The 22,872-nt window shown below is 40.9% G+C and overlaps 1 protein-coding gene across 2 annotated transcripts in view; it reads right to left on the minus strand.

The window, feature by feature from the left end:
* The window catches only part of LOC146820926 (zinc finger protein PLAGL1-like), a 517,626-nt gene that overhangs the window by 81,254 nt on the left and 413,500 nt on the right, over window positions 1-22,872 (minus strand). For both annotated transcript variants that reach the window (XM_085611799.1, XM_085611798.1), the window contains one exon: window positions 16,859-16,981. In XM_085611799.1, coding sequence (XP_085467925.1) covers window positions 16,859-16,981 — 123 coding nt within the window. The remainder of the gene's footprint in view (window positions 1-16,858; window positions 16,982-22,872) is intronic.

Here is a 22,872-nt window from a genome sequence, read left to right on the forward strand (position 1 = left end):
CTATCGACCTCATTAAATCTGAACCTGATCTCTGGTCCCCTCTTTTATGTAACGTTTTTAATAATTTGATAAATTCCCCCATGCCAGAAACGTGGACCACAAGCATAATAGTACCCATTTTCAAGAAAGGGGACAGATCCAACCCTTGTTGCTATCGCCCAATATCCCTGATCGACAACACCCTGAAGATCTTGGGCCGAGTCGTTTTCAATAAAATCCGGAACTGGGCTGAAGAGGAACAAATCTTAAACTGTTGCCAGCTGGGCTTTAGGAGCCACGTTGGCACAGTTGAACAGTGTCTAAACCTAAACCTCATATTGGGGAAATACACAGTAGCAAAAAAAGTACCCTTATATTTGGGTTTTATGGACCTAACTTCAGCGTTCGATTTTGTTAACCGTTCACGCCTATGGGAGATCCTCTTAAATTATGGATTGGACAATGCACTCGTACACTTTCTGGCATATTTGCACAGAGACCTGAAAGCACGGGTGAGGATTAACAATGAAGGCGAGGTCTCTAGGGACATTTTAATTGGCAGAGGGGTCAGACAAGGGTGTGTCTTGGCCCCTCTGCTTTTTATTCTTTACATTAATGAATTGAACAACTCTTTGATCGAACTATCTAGTGATGTACCTAAAATTAACGGCCAATTGTACCCTGCACTTTTATACGCAGACGATGCGGTCCTTATGGGCCGCACACCTAAAGTTTTACGTATTTTAATCTCCGGTTTTGTATCTTTTATGGGAGAGCTGGGATTATGTACCAATTTTAACAAATCATTTATAATGTCATGCGGACCCAAAAAATACTGTACAAAGAATATAAGGATCGGAACAGATCTCTTAAAAAGCACGAGTACTTTTCCCTATCTTGGTTTAGTCTTCTCTGACACGGGCTCATGGAAATCGCATGTAGCCAGAGGTAGAAATAAATTAGGTTTGGCAATTAACTCTATAATGAGCCTGGGACAACCAAACAAGGCAGATGTAGTGACCCCACTACTGCAGATCTACAGAACCCAATGCCTGCCTACTGCGACTTATGGCTCTGAAGTATGGGGGTTCGCGGACTGCAGTGGGATACAACTAGAAGAAAATAGATTCTGTAGAAGGTTACTAGGGGCACAAATTTCATCACCTACCTTCCTATGTCATAAAGAATTGAATCTACACTATGTAGAAGATTTTATTAAATCTCGCCCTGCCCTATTCTGGCTGAAGATATGGCGCAATCCTGCAGCCATCTTAACTCAACGAATTATAATGGATTGCTTGAGTTGCGATAGGGGCAAATATATACCCTGGCTTAATGCTGTTCACAAAAGCTTGACCAGCATACATCTAGAACATAGCTTTTCCTCCCCCCTTGCTGCCGAAAATATAATCTTAAAATCAGCAAGGGACGCACTATACGATCTATATCGCACTGACAGAGCAAAGGCTGAGTTTAGTAAGCCCTTTATTATTAGATACATGTCCATCCCGAGAACAGCTGATACCAACTATTCAAAACCACAGGAATATTTAAGAAAAAATATTGGGAGATGGAATAGGTGTCTGCTTTTCCGCCTTAGGGACAATAGCGTAAGATATCTGCTATGTTTCCCTATCGGCTTTAATAAAAATCTGGAGGATACAGTCTACCCATGTGGCAATGGCTGCAAACAAACCCTACTACATTTATTGTTCTCCTGCAGATTCTATGTAAGGTACACTAAACATTACCTCATCCCCCACTTTAAAGCATATGAGACGACTAATTATATCTCTGCATATGAAGAAATATTACAATTGGGCAGTGAGGATATGATCTTTCGTGTTAGCTCCTTCTTATCAGGAGCTGTTAAATCTCGAGCTTCCATGCTTACTTGCTGAAAAACGTTACTAACTATTAAAAGGTGCTGATCATGGCTAAGCCAAGACATGCTTATTCTGTTCAAAACAAGGTTATTGTAAATTGTCCATCTACACTATAACTATGTTTCCGTGCTTGCTATTTTGCACAGTAACATTGAGGTTATCTCTACAACTTACTCTAGATATAGTATTGCCTATCTACTATTTAATAAGATCATCATATACAGGGTTCTCAATGTACCCAATGACAAAATTTTTATTTATATAGTTGGATGTTTACAAATTGCCTATTTGCACAGCGCTCTAAAGTTCTTATTTTGCGTCTTTGCACAGTTAGATTGTTGGTCATTGTATGAACTACTGGTCAAACCCATTCCCCTTTTTAAATTGTCTTTTTTAGCTATGTACCTGTTTTATGATATTTACCTTATAATTCATTATATGTTTTATTTTTATCCCGAGAGAAGACTGTATGCTATATGCTTATAACGATGTTGTACTTTTATGGATCTTCATTGAATCTGAATAAAGTTATTAAAGAAAGAAAGAAGTAGGTAATTGTGTTATTTTGTGTTCTTCTTTTTTTACTAACACAGGTAGAAACTGTAATGGAAAGGGCAGAAATATGAGAAATCAGTGTCGTGAAGAAGACTGTCAAGTCCTAAGGTTTAAATAGCAATGATGATATTAGGAAATATTGCCCACTTGGGCAGGAATGTGACTATGAGGTTGAACATTATTGTGGTTTGGTATGTTCACTTTTTGGGGAATGGCAATAAACTCTCCCTCTTATCCCCTCTATTTTTGTACCTGTCTATACAAGGTACGATGTGCCTAATATGGCTGTTTATCAGCTTACAAGTTACCCATGCTGTGTGGGTTTTATAGCCCACTGGGGCTTAATATGAATTCCAATGCATATATGGATAAAAAGATTGTTTGGGGTGTCAATTTACTGATGACATATGTGTCTTTCTGAAAAATAAATATTTGTAATATATGTATAGCTAAAGATTAATGGAAGAAGACATGAGTAAATAAGTGTCTAAATACAGTGATGTAATATCTGATGTCATCAGCAGAGGATTGCGGTCGCGTGAGTTATAGTTGCCTGCACTAACTATAACGGGGGAATTTCATTGTTTTTTTACGAGTGAAATGTCCAGCTAACTATAACATGTGTGAAACCTATGGTTTTTTAAGTGAATTTGCAAGGTTTTTTAAATGCTAATTCGTAAGTATAACGTGTGTGAAACCTATGGTTTTTTCAGTGAATATAGATATATATAGATATATATATATATATATTCACTGAAAAAACCATAGGTTTCACACATGTTATAGTTAGCTGGACATTTTACTGATAAAAAACCAATGAAATTCCCCCGTTATAGTTACTGTAGGCAACTATAACTCACGCGACCGCAATCCTCTGCTGATGCTAATACTGTATTTAGACACTTATTTGCCCATATCTTCTTCCATTAAATTTTAGCTATACATATATTACAAATATTTTTTTTTCATAAAGACACATATGTCATCAGCAGAGGATTACGGTCGTGTGAGTTATAGTTGCCTACAGTAACTATAACGGGGGAATTTCATTGGTTTTTTATCAGTAAAATGTCCAGCTAACTATAACATGTGTGAAACCTATGGTTTTTTCAGTGAATTAGCAAGGTTTTTTAAATGCTATTTCCTAACTATAACGTGTGTGAAACCTATGGTTTTTTCAGTGAATTTGTACGGTTTTTTAAATGCTAAGTTACTTTACGCCATTTGTGGCGTGCGCGCCCACTTAACGCAGTTCGTTCCGTGCACGGTTTTTATCAACTTTAATAAGCCCTGTACATTTGGTGGCCTTCGGCCACCAAAAGCACAGGGGGTGAGGTCAATGTGGATAGTGTTTTTTTTATTTCGATTTTATAATTTCATGTTGCCAAAATTACGTTTTTTTTCTCTATTAATAAGCCCTGCACATTTGGTGGCCTGCGGCCACCAAAAGCACAGGGGGTGGGGTAAGTGCGGATAGTGTTTTTTTTATTTTTATTTTTTTACCGTAAGCGTACGGTAAGCTTACGGTAAGCGTACGGTAAGCGTACGGTAAGCGTACCCCGCGAAATTGCCGAAAAAAAAATAAAACCGTTTTTGCTCTTGGGGGATGTTTGGGGACTCCCTCAACATGACTATGTGGGAGGGAGTTGTCAAAACAGCCCCGTAACATGTTTTTGGCCATCATGTTTGATAAACAACACTCAGTGCGAGAGACAAAATGGCGGACGCCGCTTCCTGGTTTCGGCCGATTCGAATGTTTACTAAGATCTAAGAGCCAATCAGAATCGCGCTCGCGCACGCCACCGTAAGCTTACGGTAAGCGTACGGTAAGCGTACGGTAAGCGTACCGTAAGCGGGCTCAGATATATATATTGATTTAAAGGCTATTTTCTCAGAATCTACTGAACAGATTTACACCAAACCTACAAAAGGCACTTCCTTGACCTAGGGACTACCTCTCTGCCAAATTTCTAGTAATTCTGTTCAGCCGTTCGGGCTGTAGCTCGTTCTAAAGGTCCTATGGAAAAATGCATGGGAAAAACGCGTTTTGGGACCCCCCTTTTATCTCAGCCCCCGCTTGACGAATCCCCCCGAGACTTTCAGGGTAGGAGCGGAGCGTAGCGCCCCACCTATTTTGAGAAATTCGCGAGGATTCGTCGACCGGCGCCAAAGTTATTCAAAATAGAATGTTGAGGTTTTCCTATGGAAACGTGGTCCTAACTATAACTACCTACTGGCGACCGCCAGTAGGTAATATATATATATATATATATTATCTACTGGCGGTCGCCAGTAGATAGTTATAGTTAGGACCCTGTTTCCATAGGAAATCCGCAACATTCTATTTGGAATAACTTTGGCGCCGGTCGATGAATCCTCGCGAAATTTTCAAAATAGGTGGGGCGCTACGCTCCGCTCCTACCCTGAAAGTCTCGGGGGAATTCGTCAAGCAGGGGCTGAGAAAAAAGGGGGGTCCCAAAACGCGTTTTTCCCATGCATTTTTCCATAGGACCTTTAGACACAGCTACAGCCCGAACGGCTGAACAGAGTTACTTGAAATTTGGCAGAGAGGTAGTCCTCAGGTCAAGGAAGTGCCTTTTGTAGGTCTGGTGTAAATCTGTTCAGTAGTTCCTGAGAAAATAGCATTTAAATCAATATATATATGTGGGCGGAGCCTAACCACACATCTCATCCTGAGATCTGATTGGCTGTCAGCACTTCATCCAAGAAGTGTTGGCAGCCATCTTGGGACCAATATACATGATAGCACCTCATTAAAAAGCATTGCAGTTAATAGAAGGTTTTAAGACTTTAGTTACATTATAAATCATTTGTTGATGGTACCATACTCATTTTAGGAATTGTGGTATGTTCTAAGGTGATTTCACCATGTGAAAAAGCCTTCTGCTGGGATATCATGATTGAGAGAAAAATATTTTCTCATGCTTTTACCACAGAGGTTTGGAAGAATATCTATAAGCTAAACTGAGAGCTTATTTTCTGTAAATTCACATTATCTTTCTCAGTCATGTGAGAATGAAGTCTGACATTCTCAGTAAAACATGTACATCCAACAAGGGCAGAGACTGTCAGTTGATTCCTTTGTGTTCTACTGCAGCTTTCCAGAGTGTTCCAAAGAACTACTAGAGCGCTAACCGTCCTACTTATGATAAATGTATGGCACACCTGAAGCCATCTTGCTTGGATTAAAGTGGTAACTCTTAAAACATTTAATTTAAAAAGGAACAAAATGAGGGGGTTCATTTTTCCATAAAAAGTATGATTAGTGCTGCAGAAAGAAAAATTAGGGCACATTTTGAGTGACTTCTCAAATCCTCTTCTATTTCATTAAAAAATTCTGACATGCAGACTGAAACATGCACTTTCAATACCAGCAGCAGTTTTCCCTGGTGAGCAGTAGCTTTACTACAGTGATCTAATGAGCAAAAAGAGTGCTAACATTCTGATTTTATGGCAAATGTGTGACACATTTGAATGCCTTCTTGATGGAATGAAAGTAAAAAACTGAAAGTATTTCCTACTGAGGAGACTGCAGTAAATGAGGAAATTAGGAAACTTCATAACAAATAAGTCTCCCAAGATGGCCACCAGAGACAAAAGAGCCCAAATGTAGCCCAAATATCACCCAGATGTAGCCCAAGTATAGCCCAATGACAGAATGTCCAAGAATGTTCTTAAAAACAACTAGAGCACTTACTGTCTTCATTATGACAAAAGTATGGCACACCTGAAGCCATCTTGATTGGAATAAACTGGTAACACTTAAAACATTTAATTTAAAAAGGAACACAATGAGGGGGTTCATTTTGCCATAGAAATTATGATTAATGCTGAAGAAAGAAAATGAGGGCACATTTTGAGTGACTTCTCAAATCCTCTTCTATTTCATTAAAAAATTCTGACATGCAGACTGAAACATGCACTTTTAATACCAGGAGCAGACTTCCATGGTGAACAGTAGTTTTACTACAGTGATCTAATGAGCAACTAGAGTGCTAACATTCAGAATTTATGGCACATGTGTGACATATCTGAATACCTTCATGATGGAATCAAAGTAAAAAACTGAAAGCATTTCCGACTGAGGAGACTGCAGTACATGAGGAAATTAGGAAACTTCATAACAAATAAATCTCCCAAGATGGCCACCGGAGACAAAAGAGCCCAAATGTAGCCCAAAATCACCCAGATATAGCCCAAATATAGCCCAATGACAGAAGTGTGCAAAACACTTATTATTTTGTGTTTTTGCAGTGTTATATAGTGCAGACTTGTCAGGTATTGGAGTGCTTTACATGAGCATTGGTTACATCACACAAGAACAAATTCATTTTGGTTGTAGACATGGGGAGACTAAGTGATTTGACCAGAATCACAGAATGTCGAGCTGAAGCAGAAACTTCAACCTGGTTCCCCAGTTGCAAAGTCTGCAGTTCTGGAAGTAACACCACATCCTCTCCCCTAAGTGCAACATTTAATCAAGTTGTCAACTAGATAAAAAAACATAAAGATAACAAATAATTTAAAAGTGCTTTGTCGCTATTTGAAAACTCAGAAAATATGTCCTTATTTTAGTCTTTTAGAGCACTAACCATAATTTTGAAGCCAATAAGACCCTCTCATATATGTAATTTCTAAAGGAATGCTCTAGGTATTACAGTTTTGATTACATTAAGATGATGTCAGGCGTTCCACACTTTTGTAATAAATATAGAATGTTAGCAATCTAGTTGTTCATTAGGATACTGTTGAGAGGCAGAGGCCAGGGGCACGGACTCTGAAAATTGAAGGCAGGTAGGAGGGTGCAAAGGCAACAATTTAACCACACTGAGCAGGCAAGAAGGGCCGTGGAAGCACAACAGACTATGGAGGGCAGTGGAAAGGGGGGCAGGGGCAACAAACCAACAATACAGGACTTGCAAGAGAGGCTGTTGGAGGGAAGATCTATTACGGGTCAAGGAAGCTAGGGGCGGTCCCCAGAGCCCCGGGAGCCACCACAGAACTGAGCAGGAGAGTGAGTCAGGGACAAAAGGGGCACCTTAATTTGAGGCGGGGTGCCTAGGAACGCTTGCTCCAAAAATGAAGAAAACAGACATATGAGACATGGAATTGGAGGCAGAATACAATGGCAGTTTAATGAGAAGATGCAACTTCAAAGAAACCGCAGAATAGAGACATAAAGTACAAAATACAGAATCCAGATAATCATACAGCTGTCATGATATTCTCTGTATCTCAATTAATGGACTGACAGAGAGAGAGAGAAAACACATCTATAAATGCATCATGAGAAACAAGTTACACCAAGGAAAATGTTACCTAGGGACACTCACATTTACTCTTAGAGCAAGCATTCCTGCAATTACAATACAACATCTTTTAAATGCAAAAGTAAAGAGAACAATGGTTAAACATAACATGACATTTCATATAGGTAAAATAGAATAAGATACTTCAAGCAAAGCAGAGCAAGACATTTTAAGCAAAGGAAGACAAGAGCTCCCAGTTCTTGGGGAAAACCTGCACAGCCTGTTAACCTACATACAGACGGCGAGGTTGTCCGTCGATATCTGTGGGTGCTCCCTTTTTATATCATTTTGTGGGCTCCTTTGCACGCTACATCTACCTACGTATGCTACCCAAAAGCTTCGTCTGCAGATTTTACCAGACATTTCGTCATTTACCCACTTAATGCTGACAATGGACTGGGTGAAAAGGTCAGTCTCTCAGGCCAATCGCTTATCGTAAGTTCCATAGAGCAAGCAGAAAATAATGGGTGTTGTACAGGAATTCAATATATTCATGTATAAAATCTCCTCAGTTCTCCTAACTTGACGCTCTGCGGTTGCCACTTCCTTAAAAGCGGGAAACCTGCCCAGGAAGCAAGTACCAGTCCAGGATGCAGCCTACTGTATGTCGACAGCTTCAGGGGGATGTTGAACTTTGATACCGAGCACGGAGCACTCGGGTAGGGTGGGGGCTACTAGTTTGGAGCAGAAGGCCTCGCAGACCTGCCTTCAGACTGCTATACACTAAAATTGCAGAGCTATGGTCAATTTAACAAAGAGGCCTACATATTGAACAGAAGGGCCTACACAGGGGTTTTATGCTGGCTGAGTGGTAAGGATGTCTCAGGATAATTATATAGCAACACAGGACCCGCTGGTCAATTTAATACGGCCTACAAATGCGGCTGGCAGGGCAAGGACAAGGGTCTCATACTTCAGGTGTGGACAGAACGGGCCAGGGGCCCCCTGTGATACAAAATCTACCCTCCTTCAAGGCTGTGGCAATGTAATAGACCATTGTGGGCAGAAGGAAGAGGCAATGGTAGTACAACCATACATGCCAACAGACCCGATACAGCCAGGAAACGTCCAATGTTTTTAAGCTCAAATGGGCTTTATTTGATCTGTCTACTGTCTACAATATCCTCTTTTTCAATGTAACTCAAAGGGGAAAATCAATACCCCAGTTTTTTTTCAAAATCTCCCTCTTACCAAGTTCAAAATGTTCGCAAGTATGGTACATTGGATCATGGAAGGAAATGGGATAGGGACATGGACTTGGATAACAGAGGACAGGAGAGACATGGAGAGGTGCACCAAACTGACCCTGCAGGGCAGGCATCAGGGTTTGCAGCAGCACAATACACCACACAGGGCATGCAGGACGGGAGTGCAGCACAACAATCCATAGAAAGCAAGAGGGAGGGGACAGGACCATGCACATGGACAACAGAGAACAGAGGGGCAAGAGGCAATGGTAGCTAGCTGACCATAATGGACAGACAGGAGAAAAGGCTGCAGCATAACAGACCATAAAGGGCAGGAGGGACGGATCAGGGGCATTACAATGGAACAGACAAGCCAGGAGGGAGGGAGTAGGGGTCTGCACATGTAAACAGAGGGCTGGGGGCAAGGGGGCAGGGCAGGAGCAGCAAGATAGCCATGGAGGTCAGGCAGGATGGGCACTAGAAGCAAGACACAACATGAAGAGCAACAGTGAGACTGTGATGGCATACACACAGACCATGGAGGGGAGGTGGGAGGGGGTCAGGGGCAGCTAACTGACCACACAGGGAAGGTGGGAGGGGCCATGGCAGCACAGAAGACCATGCATGGCAAGTGGGAGGGTTAGTGGCAGCACAATGGCTATGATGGGCAAGAAGGAGGGTGCAGGGGCATGCACAAAGGACGATGGAGGATAGAAGGGAGGGTCAGGACCTGTGCACAGACAAGAAAGTTCAGGGGAAGGGGCCTCACAACAGACCACACGGGGCAGGCAGGAGGATCAGTTGCAGCACAACAGACCAGGGAGGGCAGAAGGGTGTGGCAGTACAATGGACCATGTAGGACAGGAGGAAGAGGATAGAGGCATGGCATGTGGACAGGCAGGGTGGAGGTGGCAGGGACAGGTTACAGTCATCTGACAATGCTAGGCAGGTGGGAGGGGAGTGGCAGCTCAACAGAACACTCAGAGTAGATAGGAGTGGCAGGTCCATGGGACATGGTGGGCAAAAAGGATGGAGCAGGGGCATGCACAAAGACATCGGAGGGCAGGGGGAAGGAGAATAGGGGCAGCAAGCTAAGCACAGAGTTTAAGCAGGAGGTCAATGATGGGGCATAGAATTGGGCAATGGAGGGCAGGAGGAGTGGACTGGTACATCATACTAAATTGAGGGCAGTGGCAGCACATCAGACCATGCATGGCAGGAGGGAGGAGGCTAGTCCATGGATTCACACAACAGAGGATAGGGAGGAGGGGGATGGGGCAGCAAGCTAACTGTTCAGAGAAGGCGGGTATTAGAAACTTTATTGTTTTTAAAACATTTTGTCTGTGCAAACTACTTAAAATATGAACAAGTATGCAGCATAATCTCACTTTTATTCAGGAAGAAGAAGACGTTAGTGACTGTGACTCCGGGCTCACTTGGCAAAAACACCCCCTGACCCTCCACCCCCTATCGCAAAATGTAATGCCCGTGAAAAGGGTAGGTGAACACAGTGTTATACAGAACATAGTCCTGAGAGCACGATTGAAAATGAAAACTAGATATAGTGTATGGTATAAACTATGCACCAAAAAGTGTGATATAAGATGAACCAGGCGTGAAATATAATATGCAATACATTGTGCGCAATGACAGATTCATTGGAGAGCGCGAGATAGCACAGGCACTAGCGCGTGCTATGCGATATGCGCCTTGGAGTGTAATATGCACAGGGCAGTGTTGTGTAACCTAACTAGTCTCTAAAGTTGTAATATAAAATATGTGCTGGGGAGTGTAACGTTGCATATGCACTGTGACAAAGATATGGATCCCAAATTGTAATATGTATGGCATAGCACTGTGCGTTATAACATAGGCATCGAGGAAGGCACGTTAGATGGGGCAATATAACCCGTGCGAAGACAAGTGTGGCATGACATTTTCACGGGGTGGTGTTACAGTGCACATGGGCTAGAGAGTGTCATAGCATATGCACTAGCTAGTGGAATACAATACAGAGGTGTGTGACACTCGGCAGGCAATGGTGGGTGTAACACAGCATTGGGCTCTGTCAGGAGCGCGCTGTGACTCGCAAGTGATGTTCGTCCCCTTTCCAGAGAGTAAAATAAAAAGTATTACACATCCGGCAGTGGATGTGTGTTTTATTAACTGTGAGGGGGGTTTCTTGCATAGTTTTGGTCGAATTTTTGTCGAATCCCCTTTGAATGGCTTGGTGTGTATGTGTATTAAATGTGCCCGTCAATAGCTACCCATGTTTGTATAAATAAACGACAAGGGTGTCTACCGGGATTAGGCACGGTAGAGCATCAGACATGTCAGAGCTTCACTAGTGGTGTAAATACATTCCACGTGGATTAATTGCATGCATAGTCGCCTTTTAATGAATATCACGCAAATCGTCATGGTGATAGGTACGTACGGTTTGTCCAGCATGTCCTAGGTGTGTCTATAAATATATATTTTTTAAAAATAATAAAAAACAGTGGCCGGCCCTGGGGATTGGGGTCAAAAAAATATAATTAGGAGACAGGCCCTGGGGGATGGGGTCATCAGGGCCAATAAATTAGAATAAGAAGGGGAACCACACAGCCCCCCTTCTTAAAAAAATAAAATAAATAAAAGACTGGCATCGTGCCGGAGGCCATGCCCCCTCCATGCAGCACTCTGCAAACGCGCCCCCAACAGGCATCTCCAGTATGCACCAGGGAGCTGCGCTGCAGACAGGTGTTCTGAGGCCAAGCCCCTTTTTACACCTCTCTGCAACGCAGCTCTGTGGCGCTTACTGGAGGTACCTAGTGGTCTAGTGTGACCCTAGGGACCCTTAGGATTCAAGGGGACTTAATCTCTCAACTTAGAACAGCCACAGGGCGCGTTTACACAGTGGTGAAGGGAGGGGACGGGGCCTGAGGTGACATGTGCAAACACGCACCATGGCACGTTTTAAATTGGGGATATAATTTCCCTTCAATACTGAGGGCCCCTGGGGGCTAACTAGCCCACCAAGTGCTTCCAGTAAGCGCCACTGAGCTGCATTGCAGAGAGGTGGTCCAGGCCGTGCCACTTTTTACACCTCTCTGCAACGCAGCTCTGTGGCACTTACTGGAGGTACCTAGTGGGCTAGTTGGACCCTAGGGACCCTCAGGACTCAAATGAACTTAATCTCCCAACTAAAAACGGACACAGGGCGTGTTTACACAATGGTGAAAGGAGGGGACAGGGCCTGAGTTAACGTGTGCAAAAACGCCCTGTGGCCTGTTTTAAGAGGTAGTTTTAATCCCCATGCCCTATTATATACTAGGGGCTTATAGAGGAGGTAAGGCTAATCACAGGGGGACCCCAACGCATAATGTTCCCTAGTGTATGTAGGTGTTTTCACTGTATTCTAAGTGTCTTTTAACATAGCACTGGCTCTAGGACTGGTTAGTCAGACTCAGTTACCACCAGTATCCGTCTGAAAAAGTTGAGGGTACAGGATGATTTTGCAACAAGGCTTCTTTCTGCTCTTCTTTTTGTTCTTTCTGCACGTTATCCTTCTTCCTGCACTTATCTTCGTATTTGAGGACTTCTGTTGCTTCTTTCTGCACTTCTTTTGTTTCTTTCTGTGCATTTTTTCTTCTTTCTTCACATGTCCTATCTCTGTAGGCATAGTTAGAAATTAGCATTTAAAAAACCTTTGAAATTAACAGAAAAAACCATAGGTTTCAGGCACGTTATAGTTAGGAATTTGCATTTAAAAAACCTCAGAAATTCACTGAAAAAACCATAGGTTTCAGGGGTGTTATAGTTAGCTGGACTTTTCACTTGTACAAAACCATTGAAATTCCCCCGTTATAGTTAGTTCAGCTAACTATAACTCGCGCGCCCGCAATGCACTGCTGATGACGTCACATATTACATCACTCATGACATGGTCAGTGACATCACTCATGACATCACTGATGACATCTCAAATGACATCACTGATGACATCACTGATGACATCATCCTTGTGATAGAGTGGCAGACCTCCTCTCACCCTAATATAACCTTTGATACACACATTCAAAAATAGAGACTAAAATTTTCAAAACAATGGACATACCAATACCAGTTACAACAACCTCTTCAGTAATTCTAAGATCCACATACACATCCACTCATTCACCAACAGTCCAATACAGTCACTCATACATGTACTCACTCATCATATGTACTCATACACCTATACATCCTGTTACACAATGCCACTCATCCATAGAGTTACTCACACACATAGTCACTCATGCTAATAAAGAATCAAACATACATTTACTTGCATATACAGTTATACACACACCACCACACTTACTTCTACGGCAACTTACACATACTTAGTCTTTTAAACAATCACTTATAGAAACACATACTTATTCATACAGGAACTCTTTCAATCTCTCACTCTCACATATACTCACATATATACACCAATAGTCACATATACTAGTTTAAAACATATGTAGTTACTCATAAAGACACTATTGAGACAGTCATTCACTCACTAACACACCCATACACACACTCATCCACCCATACAGTCCTGCACACATACTGTGTTCAACACATACAAACAGTGAGTCACTCATTCATGCACCTATGCACTACGTAATACCCCCACCGAACCATGCAGACACTCAGACTGATACTCAAAAAACCAACTAATAACCTATATAGACACCCATGTAGCTACTCACCAACCCATGCAGCCACTTATACACAAAGTGAGAGACTGATACAGATATTTACATATTTAAACATTACTCACTAAGCCATGTATTCACTATGATACACTTAATCAGTCAGTTACACAATCAATTTTTCAAAAACAAATCATCCATTTAGACACTTATATACCCATTTATTCTTCCATCGACCTTGAGATATACATATATAAAACATATTTAATTTTCAGAATAACACACATTCACTGGATGATGTCATCAGTGATGTCATCAGTGATGTCATTTGAGATGTCATCAGTGATGTCATGAGTGATGTCACTGACCATGTCATGAGTGATGTAATATGTGACGTCATCAGCAGTGCATTGCGGGCGCGCGAGTTATAGTTAGCTGAACTAACTATAACGGGGGAATTTCAATGGTTTTGTACAAGTGAAAAGTCCAGCTAACTATAACACCCCTGAAACCTATGGTTTTTTCAGTGAATATATATATAGATATATATTTCAATAGACCTGTTTACGACGAAACAAACAGGTCCCAATACGTTCAGGCTCACTTGAAACAGTTGATTGTGGCTTGGGGTAACGCATTTCGACCGTCTCCGTGGTCCTTTTCACACACATTTATATATATATATATATAATGCCGAAACGCGTAAGGTGCTCTTATAAATTGTTGAGATGGATTTAACTTTGATGTAATAAACCCCCTTATTCACCAACCTCCATGAGTTCAAATTTACTCGGCCTCAACTGAGTCCAGAGCCGTGCTGTTTATGTGTACAGGGTGCCTCTCCTGAATTTGCACCAATGCTGCAAGGAGTCAAGGGGCAACAAGGCCGAAGAAAATGTGGATGGATATGAATATGTATGTGTGTATATCTATACCTTGATCTTGATGTGACCAAGACCGAAGCAGGTCGAAACGTGCCTGTTTCTTTTGCTGAAATAAACATCTAGTGGCAAAATACGAGCTTGTTGGTGAGGCTGGAATTCTTTTTTCATGCCTGGAAAAGGAATGTTGTTGAAATATTGAGCAGTGGCGACCGCTGAACCAGCCCTGACTCGGGATGTGAGGCGACCTCACCACACGTCGTCATTTGAACTATATATATATATATATATATATATATATATATAAAACATTCAACTATGTCTAGGCAGCACTGTAGTCATCGCGCTAGTTGTCGCGTTTGAATTGGTGGCATTGCATTCAGACAATTATGCTTTTATATTTATTTTTATTCTTATGTTTGCACCATATCACATGACTTGGTATTGGGTTTTGAACCTTGATTATCGAAATAATTATATGTGGTGTATTATAACATAACGAAAAGAGATCTATTGCAGTTATACACATGAATCTCGTTGTTCAGGTTACATTCAGTAATGGCCGCCGTGGTCTCTACCACCACTTGTCAATCAATAGTCCTTTCTTTGTATCAGCACCTATGTAAGTTTTCCTGCAATCTGCATTACTTTGTGTGATCAAGACAGCTTGGCTGTCGAAACGTGTAACCTTCCTGAATAAACTCTGGTTTCATTCTGAACGTGAGTCCTTCTTTGAAGATTGTTGTGCGGTATATATATATCCCCGTGTACTTCAGTGACCCACCACATCCTAAGCGAAAGGCGCGTCGGTGTTTGTAGACCTCCGAAGCCTGGTCTGTGAATATGCTCACTTTTCCAAAAACGGAATGTCGACCCCGTGTCATTTGGTAAAATTCTTTATTGTCAGCTGAAAAGAGTTAGACGCGTTTCGCCTGCCCAGCAGGCTTGCTCACTAACGTTAGTCAAAAGGCTCAGCTCATTTTAGGCCCAAGGATCCAAGAGAACCTCGAGCTGAGCCAGAGCAAGGCACCTTTGGCTTGAGTCTTCATTGGTTCGTCCACCTCTATCACATAATAACTATTAAGGAGACATAGGCGTAGGAAGGATTTGGTTTGTCTATCATAAAACAATTTGGTGAAGTTGGAGTACAAACACCACAGTACAGGACTCCTTGTTTCAAGATTCATAAGTTTCTCACTAAATCATATTTTAGTGAGTAGACCGAGACTGGGTGTTTTCTGTCCCATGGGTAAAATAAAATGACTATTGGGTTACAGCCATGTTACGCTCTGACCTCAACTGCCAAAAATTAAGGACAAAACATTAACTTTTGATGTAAAATGAGTGAGTAAAATGGATACCCATCTAGTGGCTGAATCAATCCCGGCTTCCCTACTCAACCAAATTGTGTGATCCTAGGCAATTGTTTAATTTCACTCTGCCTCCTTTTTTCTTCACTATCACATATGTGAAGACCTTGAAACTTAGGGGATCAAGATTTGCAATGTAAAAACGTCTTGTATTAGATGTATTAAATTAGAATGTTGATCCATGTAAAATAATAACCTAGGCCACTTGAAGGGTGTTCACAACAACTAACTTGCTTCTTGGTTCACTGATGACATTGTTGTGGATGGGTGGACAGGTGGTAGGGACGGACAGCGGCATGAATGTTTCTAAGTGTACATTTGAGAACTATCACTTTTAATAGATGCCCTTCAGTGCAGTGATATAATTTGATGCACCAAGGTAAAAGTCTTCCCCATGTTTGTGAAATACAAAATGTTTACACATTGGGGCTTATTTACATGTGCACTGGCACAATTCCACGGGCGTGCACCCTCAATTGCCTTGGGGCATGCCTCAGGGAAATAAGGGAATCCATTGCCTTTATTTCTGCTATATTACAGATGTCCACGGAGACGCAAAGAAACCATCAGGACATGCACTGACTGTGCATCTCAAAGAGGTGGCATGCAGTCTGTGCAACCAAAGGGGCAGCTTCAAAGGGGGAATGAAGGACCTAGAGGCCCTCCAAGCATTCCTCTGCAGGCTTGTACTGTCAGTCACTGCACCCGCCTGAAAAGGGATCTCTGTCTCCCTAAGATACATATGCCGTGTCAGCTAGCTGCACAGTGAAAGGTAGACCATCTCTTCAATGCACTGTTCTCGGTGCAAGCCTGAGTTCACACCAGCACTCTGAGAGGACATATACTGTGATAGGTTACACTATCTTGCTCTGTGCCCGGTATCCCCAGTTAAAGATGCGATGTACCCTATAAATAATACGGACCAGGACTGGTTGGTTAATTTTTCACTAGAAGAAATATAGAATAAAGTAGGAAGATAAGGTAGCCAAACATAACTTACTGTGAAAGGAGGTGGTGAAACACAAACATCTGCTTCTTCTTTAATGACAACAGTGGAAATTTCCATGAACTTCAAATAATCTGCAGCATACCAGACCTTCAGTTCTGTATGTGGATCAATTGGCTGTGGACATAAAAGGTAAGTTTTAACCAAAGGAGAATGACTTCTAACTAGAAAACTTGAAATGTAATTGAAACATCTTTATTAGACTAATGGGATCATTCAGAGAGCGGCAAAGCAGGCGGACCTAGGTAAATTAGTAGTGCTCCTAGTCCACCAAACCTGTGACTCCCCCACTCTGTACAGAGTTGGGGGACACATTGGTTTCCAAAGGTGAAGCCTCTAAACTGACAACCTTTCTGCCAAAGGGTTGCTAAGTCATAATGCCAATCCTCTGATCCTTTTTAGGGCAGGGCGTCTCTCAATAAGTATTTCCAGTGTCAGAAGGCTATCCGCGGCAGGAAAGAAACTACCTGGGGGCAGGATCGGTAATCCCTTTGTTTTTGTGAAACAAACTCTTGCTTTGGAAGCTTATTCTGGAAAAACAAACTTTCCAAGCAAGATCAACAAATATAGCATCCACTTGATTTAGTGAGATTTCGTTCACTGCCCTCCAATAGTAGTTCTGGTCTATCCTATTTGTGTTCCGGTCCCTGCAATAGTTTTCCTCACATTTTACTCAGTCCATTATCTGGGCATGTCTGCAACAGTAAGAGGCTTCAGTTATGTTATTTGTTTAAGTTTTATAAAACGCAATTTTACACTGAAGGGAATCCTTTTGGTGATTAGCTAATTGAACCAGAATCGAGCTAGATCAATATACAATTTAACTCAAAATTAAATGTTTTTAAAGATTTTACAAAACTGAAGATGATTATGAGTTTCCTTTAGAAAGTGAGGAAGGGCATTCCAGTGCTTATCTGAAAGGAAGCAAAAAGCAGGGTAACCTTTTCTCACTTTTCTAAATTGATGGATCATCAGGGTATGATAATAAGATAAAGGAAGGGGTTGGTGAGGGACATATTTCTGAAATTTGCTGTGAAGAGATGGAGGAACTTATTTGTTACCTGCACCTAGAGTGAAACATAATGTTTTAAAAATATTTTTTTCCCGCTGGAAGCCAACACAATTGTTGTCTGTTGTGGAAAACATGTGCTCGATGGCCAAGGCTGAAAATCAAGCACACCGCAGTATTTTGGATCAGTTTAAGTTTCGCAGCCAAGTAGCCATGTCTTGAAATTATTAAAGCCTTTCAAAAATGTTTAAACATAAGAAAACAGGTGAAAGTAATCTTGTTGACCCATGGTAAAAGCTAAGATTTCTAACAGTGGTGTTAAGAGAAGGTGGTGCATCAAGATCTAAAGGCCACCAATCGTCTGATCAAATAGTATGGAGTGTCTTAAAACCAACACTTCCGTGTTGCCAGAGATGCAGAGTAAACATTTGACTACTCCTGAGGCAACACTTAAAGTTGGGTTGATTTAATTCAGCCATTAAAGTCATCAGCATACGTCGTGATCATTTTTTTTTAAATTGCCGATCTAATCATTTTGAGGCAACGCAAGGCTCAAAAAGGAGGTGGTTAGCCAGTTCAAAGCTGAGCCTCCAATACCAATCGAGTGCAGTCAATTTATAAGCACTACATGGAAAATAGGTCAAAGGCTGCAGACTAATCCAGAAGGGTTAATGCTGCTCAGTCACCATGCTCTGGAAACCCTGGCAGCTCATGAACCACTGTTAGAAGTACAGACTCTGAGCTAAAAGATGATCTGTAGAGCCCACGATGGAATTCAATTCAAGGAAAGAAGAAAAGGCATTGTTAATGAGTTGTTCAAATATTTTGATGGAAATTGAAAGCAATGTGATAGAACAATAGTTGCTTGGAATAATGGGGTCAGCTAAATATTTTAATTTTTTTATTTTATGAATTGGCGGAACCATGTCATGCCTCCAACTAGGAGGTACCAGAGCAGTATAAAGATAAGCATTGCACACAATTGTCAGAGCTGGGTTATGCTTTTCAGTGTTTAGATGGGGAATAGAGACAGGGCAGGCTTCCCGAGATGACCCAGATTTAACAGAGAGTGACCTCAGACAAGCGGTCAAAGGACAGAGAAGGAAAGTTAGCCAGTAGTTGGTTTAAATCATAAAATTTGAATAATTTAGAGTGTTACCATCATTCTCAGCCAAAGTAACTGAATGCTTGCTATAATAAAGTCATAATGTATCAATTTTCTCAAGGAAATATTAGCTATTTTTCAGCTCAATGCAAAAGAGCTAGAGATATTATGATCAGGCTTCAAGAAATTAACTCTCCCCCTCACTATTCACTATGGCGAGCCAGATTTTATCAGGGCGAGCAATTTTTGGGGCCTACTGCCCATTATGGCCAGCAGACAAACAGGTGTTCTGTTCATTCAGAAAGTAAATAAGCAGCAAAGATGCCTTTAAATCTTGTTTTTAATCTTTTCACATTTGCTCTGCATTCAGAGACAGAAGTCATATGTCAGCTTATGTCTTCTTACAATTTGCAAACTACAATTATGCAAAGTTAGAGGATTTTGTAAAGTGAACTGTCTGACAATCATGCTGTGCAAAGAGCGTGAACTGAAAGGCTGTAGGATGTCAGGTTTTTCCTGATACACAGCTTTTAAATAGCTTGCACATGAACTGTACAAACATTTCAAAATAAATTTCAGTACTTATACAAGCACAATTTGTATTACTCTTTGATAAGAAAAAAGATTTTAACAGGATAAAACAATTCAGAACACTACCTGGTGATGTTCAAACGATGAATATTTTTGCTGAAACCCAATTTCCACAGATTATTGGTTACAGACTTTTATAGTTTACATACTTTTATCAGTAAAGCTGAATGTTGGTAGAAAGGTCTGTGGTCATTTCAATGGGAAACGTGCTGTTTGTAAATGACAGTGCACAACCACATCATGCTTTAGTAATATATTTATTAAAAGTTAGTTTCTAAACATGAACATGCCTCCCGCCCTGATGTCGAAGCATCAGTGAACTAGGAGGCAAGTCAGGTATACTCTATATGGGCTAGATTCTTATTATGCATGGAGCAAAAGTTTAGTTTAATAAATCAAACAAAAGTGTTTTTGTATGCAGCAGAAATGCTGAACTCACATATTTGAAGATGCTCTCATATGTGATAATGAAGAAAAAGGTGGCACTGGAAAATACAATATTTAGCTAGGATCACACAATTTGAAACCAATTTAAGTACATTACAATTAGGTTGAGTAGATTATACAAGTCATTAAACCTGCAGGTCTGGTAACATTTTAATGATTTATTGAGTCCTGTGTATTATAGCTCAAATGAGTAAAACAAAAAAAGAGCAAATACAAAAATCACTTTCGAAGAATTTGTAGAAACTGGAGTCTTTTGGGAGACATAATTGGACCTGTTAGGTCTAACCTTTTGTTTATAGTGCCATGGAGCTGTAACGTAGCATAGCTTAGTCTCTGTGCAGTAATTACATCCCCATAATCACTCAAATATTTTACATTCCTTTTTAAGACAATTTAAATCAGCCAAAACTAGGGATCAGAGGGCTTAGGATGTTGAGAGATCCATGTCTTAATGGAGGCTAATACTTTAAGTAGCCAATCTTCCACTTTTGTTTTTATCACATTAACATTTTTGTCTTCACTATTAAAAATAGAAGGGGTGCCTATCCTCATGAGCAGGGTGTGGAATTTAATAAAATATCTACTTGTCCATGGGGCAGGTTGTTTCATAAATCTACTTGTCTTGTAACAGAAACCACTTGTCTCTGTGGTGCCATGTAGTGCAGTGACAAATTATGGCAGCAATCTCATAATATAAGAGCTCGGATATAGCCTCTCTGATTATGCCAGGGCTCATACCATAGTAGTGTTTGAATACTTGCAATTCCCTTATGTTGCCACGATCCGCAGATCTACATACTGGGGCTGAAGGTAGTGGTAAGCAACAGTTCCAGGGTTAGAATGCCCTTTTGAGTCTGTGCAAACCTACTAACTTGCATGTTTTAAGGGTTTTCAACAACTCTTCTGTAATCTTTTCCCATACTCAGAAATGTTGGAAATATTTGCTCCTGACAATTGCAGATGTAAACCTTCTTTCAGAGTTGGGAAAAAAGTGGTTGGATGGAAAGTGAACTTGTAAACACTCTGATTTTTGCATGAGCAAATCTACACATGCACATTTGCTCATGCTAAAATACAGTTCACTAATATTTTCTAGGAGTACTATTTCTTGTCCTACTTCAGTAAATTCTTGGGAATTCACGAAAGCCATATAGCTGCACTTAATGCAAGAACATATACCATAGGTGTACTTTTGAGACTTTCTTTAATAATTGGGCCCCTAATTTGGTCTGGCTTTTACCTTGACCATTTCAGTTTATTAAAATTCTGTCTCTCTCTCTGTATCAGCTGGCTTCACTGTGAGTGACAGCATTCTGTTCTTTCACAAGGAGCATATAGGCACACAAAGTAGTTTTGTTCAGTGCCAGTAACTACTGTGGCAGAACAAAAACAATGTTTGCTTTTGCCAATGTTTGTAATAATGGTGAGGGCCCAGCAGCTCCCACACTAACAAGGTTTTACAAAAACCATGCCAAAATAAGTCACACATTGACAAAACTAAAAAGCTGACCACCAATTTCAGACCTACTGGCTTTGCCAATCCTTGTTTATTTTTGATTCCCATAATCTCTTTGAAACTTGTTACAATAATTTTCCATTATGAATATTTTTGGGAAATACTAGCATGAATCAACACATGATGCAAAGGAATGGTACCTGAAATTTTACGGTACTTTAGTGAACGGATTATTTTCCTGGTTTAATTTTTTTATTAACATTTTATTTTGAAAGCAAGGAATCATCAATCTTGCTTTCAAGCTTCTGCAAATATTTGTATCAAATCAGAGAACATTCTGGGAGCATTATACATAGCCTCATTTTGCCAAACTCTGAAAACGTGTGTACACATTTTTCTACTGGAACCACTGTCAGTAGAGCAGTAAGAGCTTACAACATTTACTTAGACTGCTCACCCTAATAATAAAGGCTTTCAATTAATAAACTATGAATACAAGTTTGAACAGCATTAACATATGGCCAAAAATATTACCTTAACTGCACACAGTGCCCTTCCCTGATCCATAATGTGGGATGGAAAACTGGCAGTTAAAGGGTTTGTGCTGCAAGGGGTTGGGCCTACTTGTCCCAAGGATAAAATACTCATGAAATCTTGTTGCCCTTGCCCCCAAACAATATGTCCTGGGAGTCGGGCTATAAGAATTCCACATCCCTGCTTATGAGGTATGAGACTTTCCATGTGTTCAAAATGGCTTCATAAGCACAACTCCTATATATTGACAGCAACATCTGCATAGAAGTATTGGAGACTCCCACACACGTGCTGTGAAGAGAACCCTTCAACATCTACACAACTCAGTAAGGAACTAATAGGGTATGAACAGATCATCCTTACATTCAAGTAAATTCACTAACTCCCTCTACCTATCCGCATTATCTTTAATGTATGCTGTCACACTGAAGGCTGTGACCATCAACACACAGCAAATCTGAGAAAGAGCAGCCAAAGCAGGGGAATCATGAAGCTCAAAGCCATGACATGTAAGAAAAGAACTGGTCAAAAGCCATCCTACTGCTACAAACTCAGGATCAGGAACTACGCCACAACAACATAGATTTGACAATCTCTCTCCCTTCAACAAGTCAAGACAAACCTCTTGAAAGGGCAACTTTCTTGCAGAAATGAGACATACTACATGCCATCAGACAAGTCACAAACAGTAACTCCACAATTACAATGGGCTTGATGCACTTGATCCACACATCTTGTTCAATCAGCACACAACGTAGTGAGCTTCATGATTATTATGAACATATATAAATATAGACACATCCTGACCCAATGCCTTCTCTATAGTCCTCGCTCATGTGGTCATCAAAGGCCTGATGGAAGCAATG

This window comes from Triturus cristatus, chromosome 6, assembly GCF_964204655.1.
Source record: "Triturus cristatus chromosome 6, aTriCri1.1, whole genome shotgun sequence".
NCBI classification, from domain to species: Eukaryota; Metazoa; Chordata; class Amphibia; order Caudata; family Salamandridae; genus Triturus; species Triturus cristatus.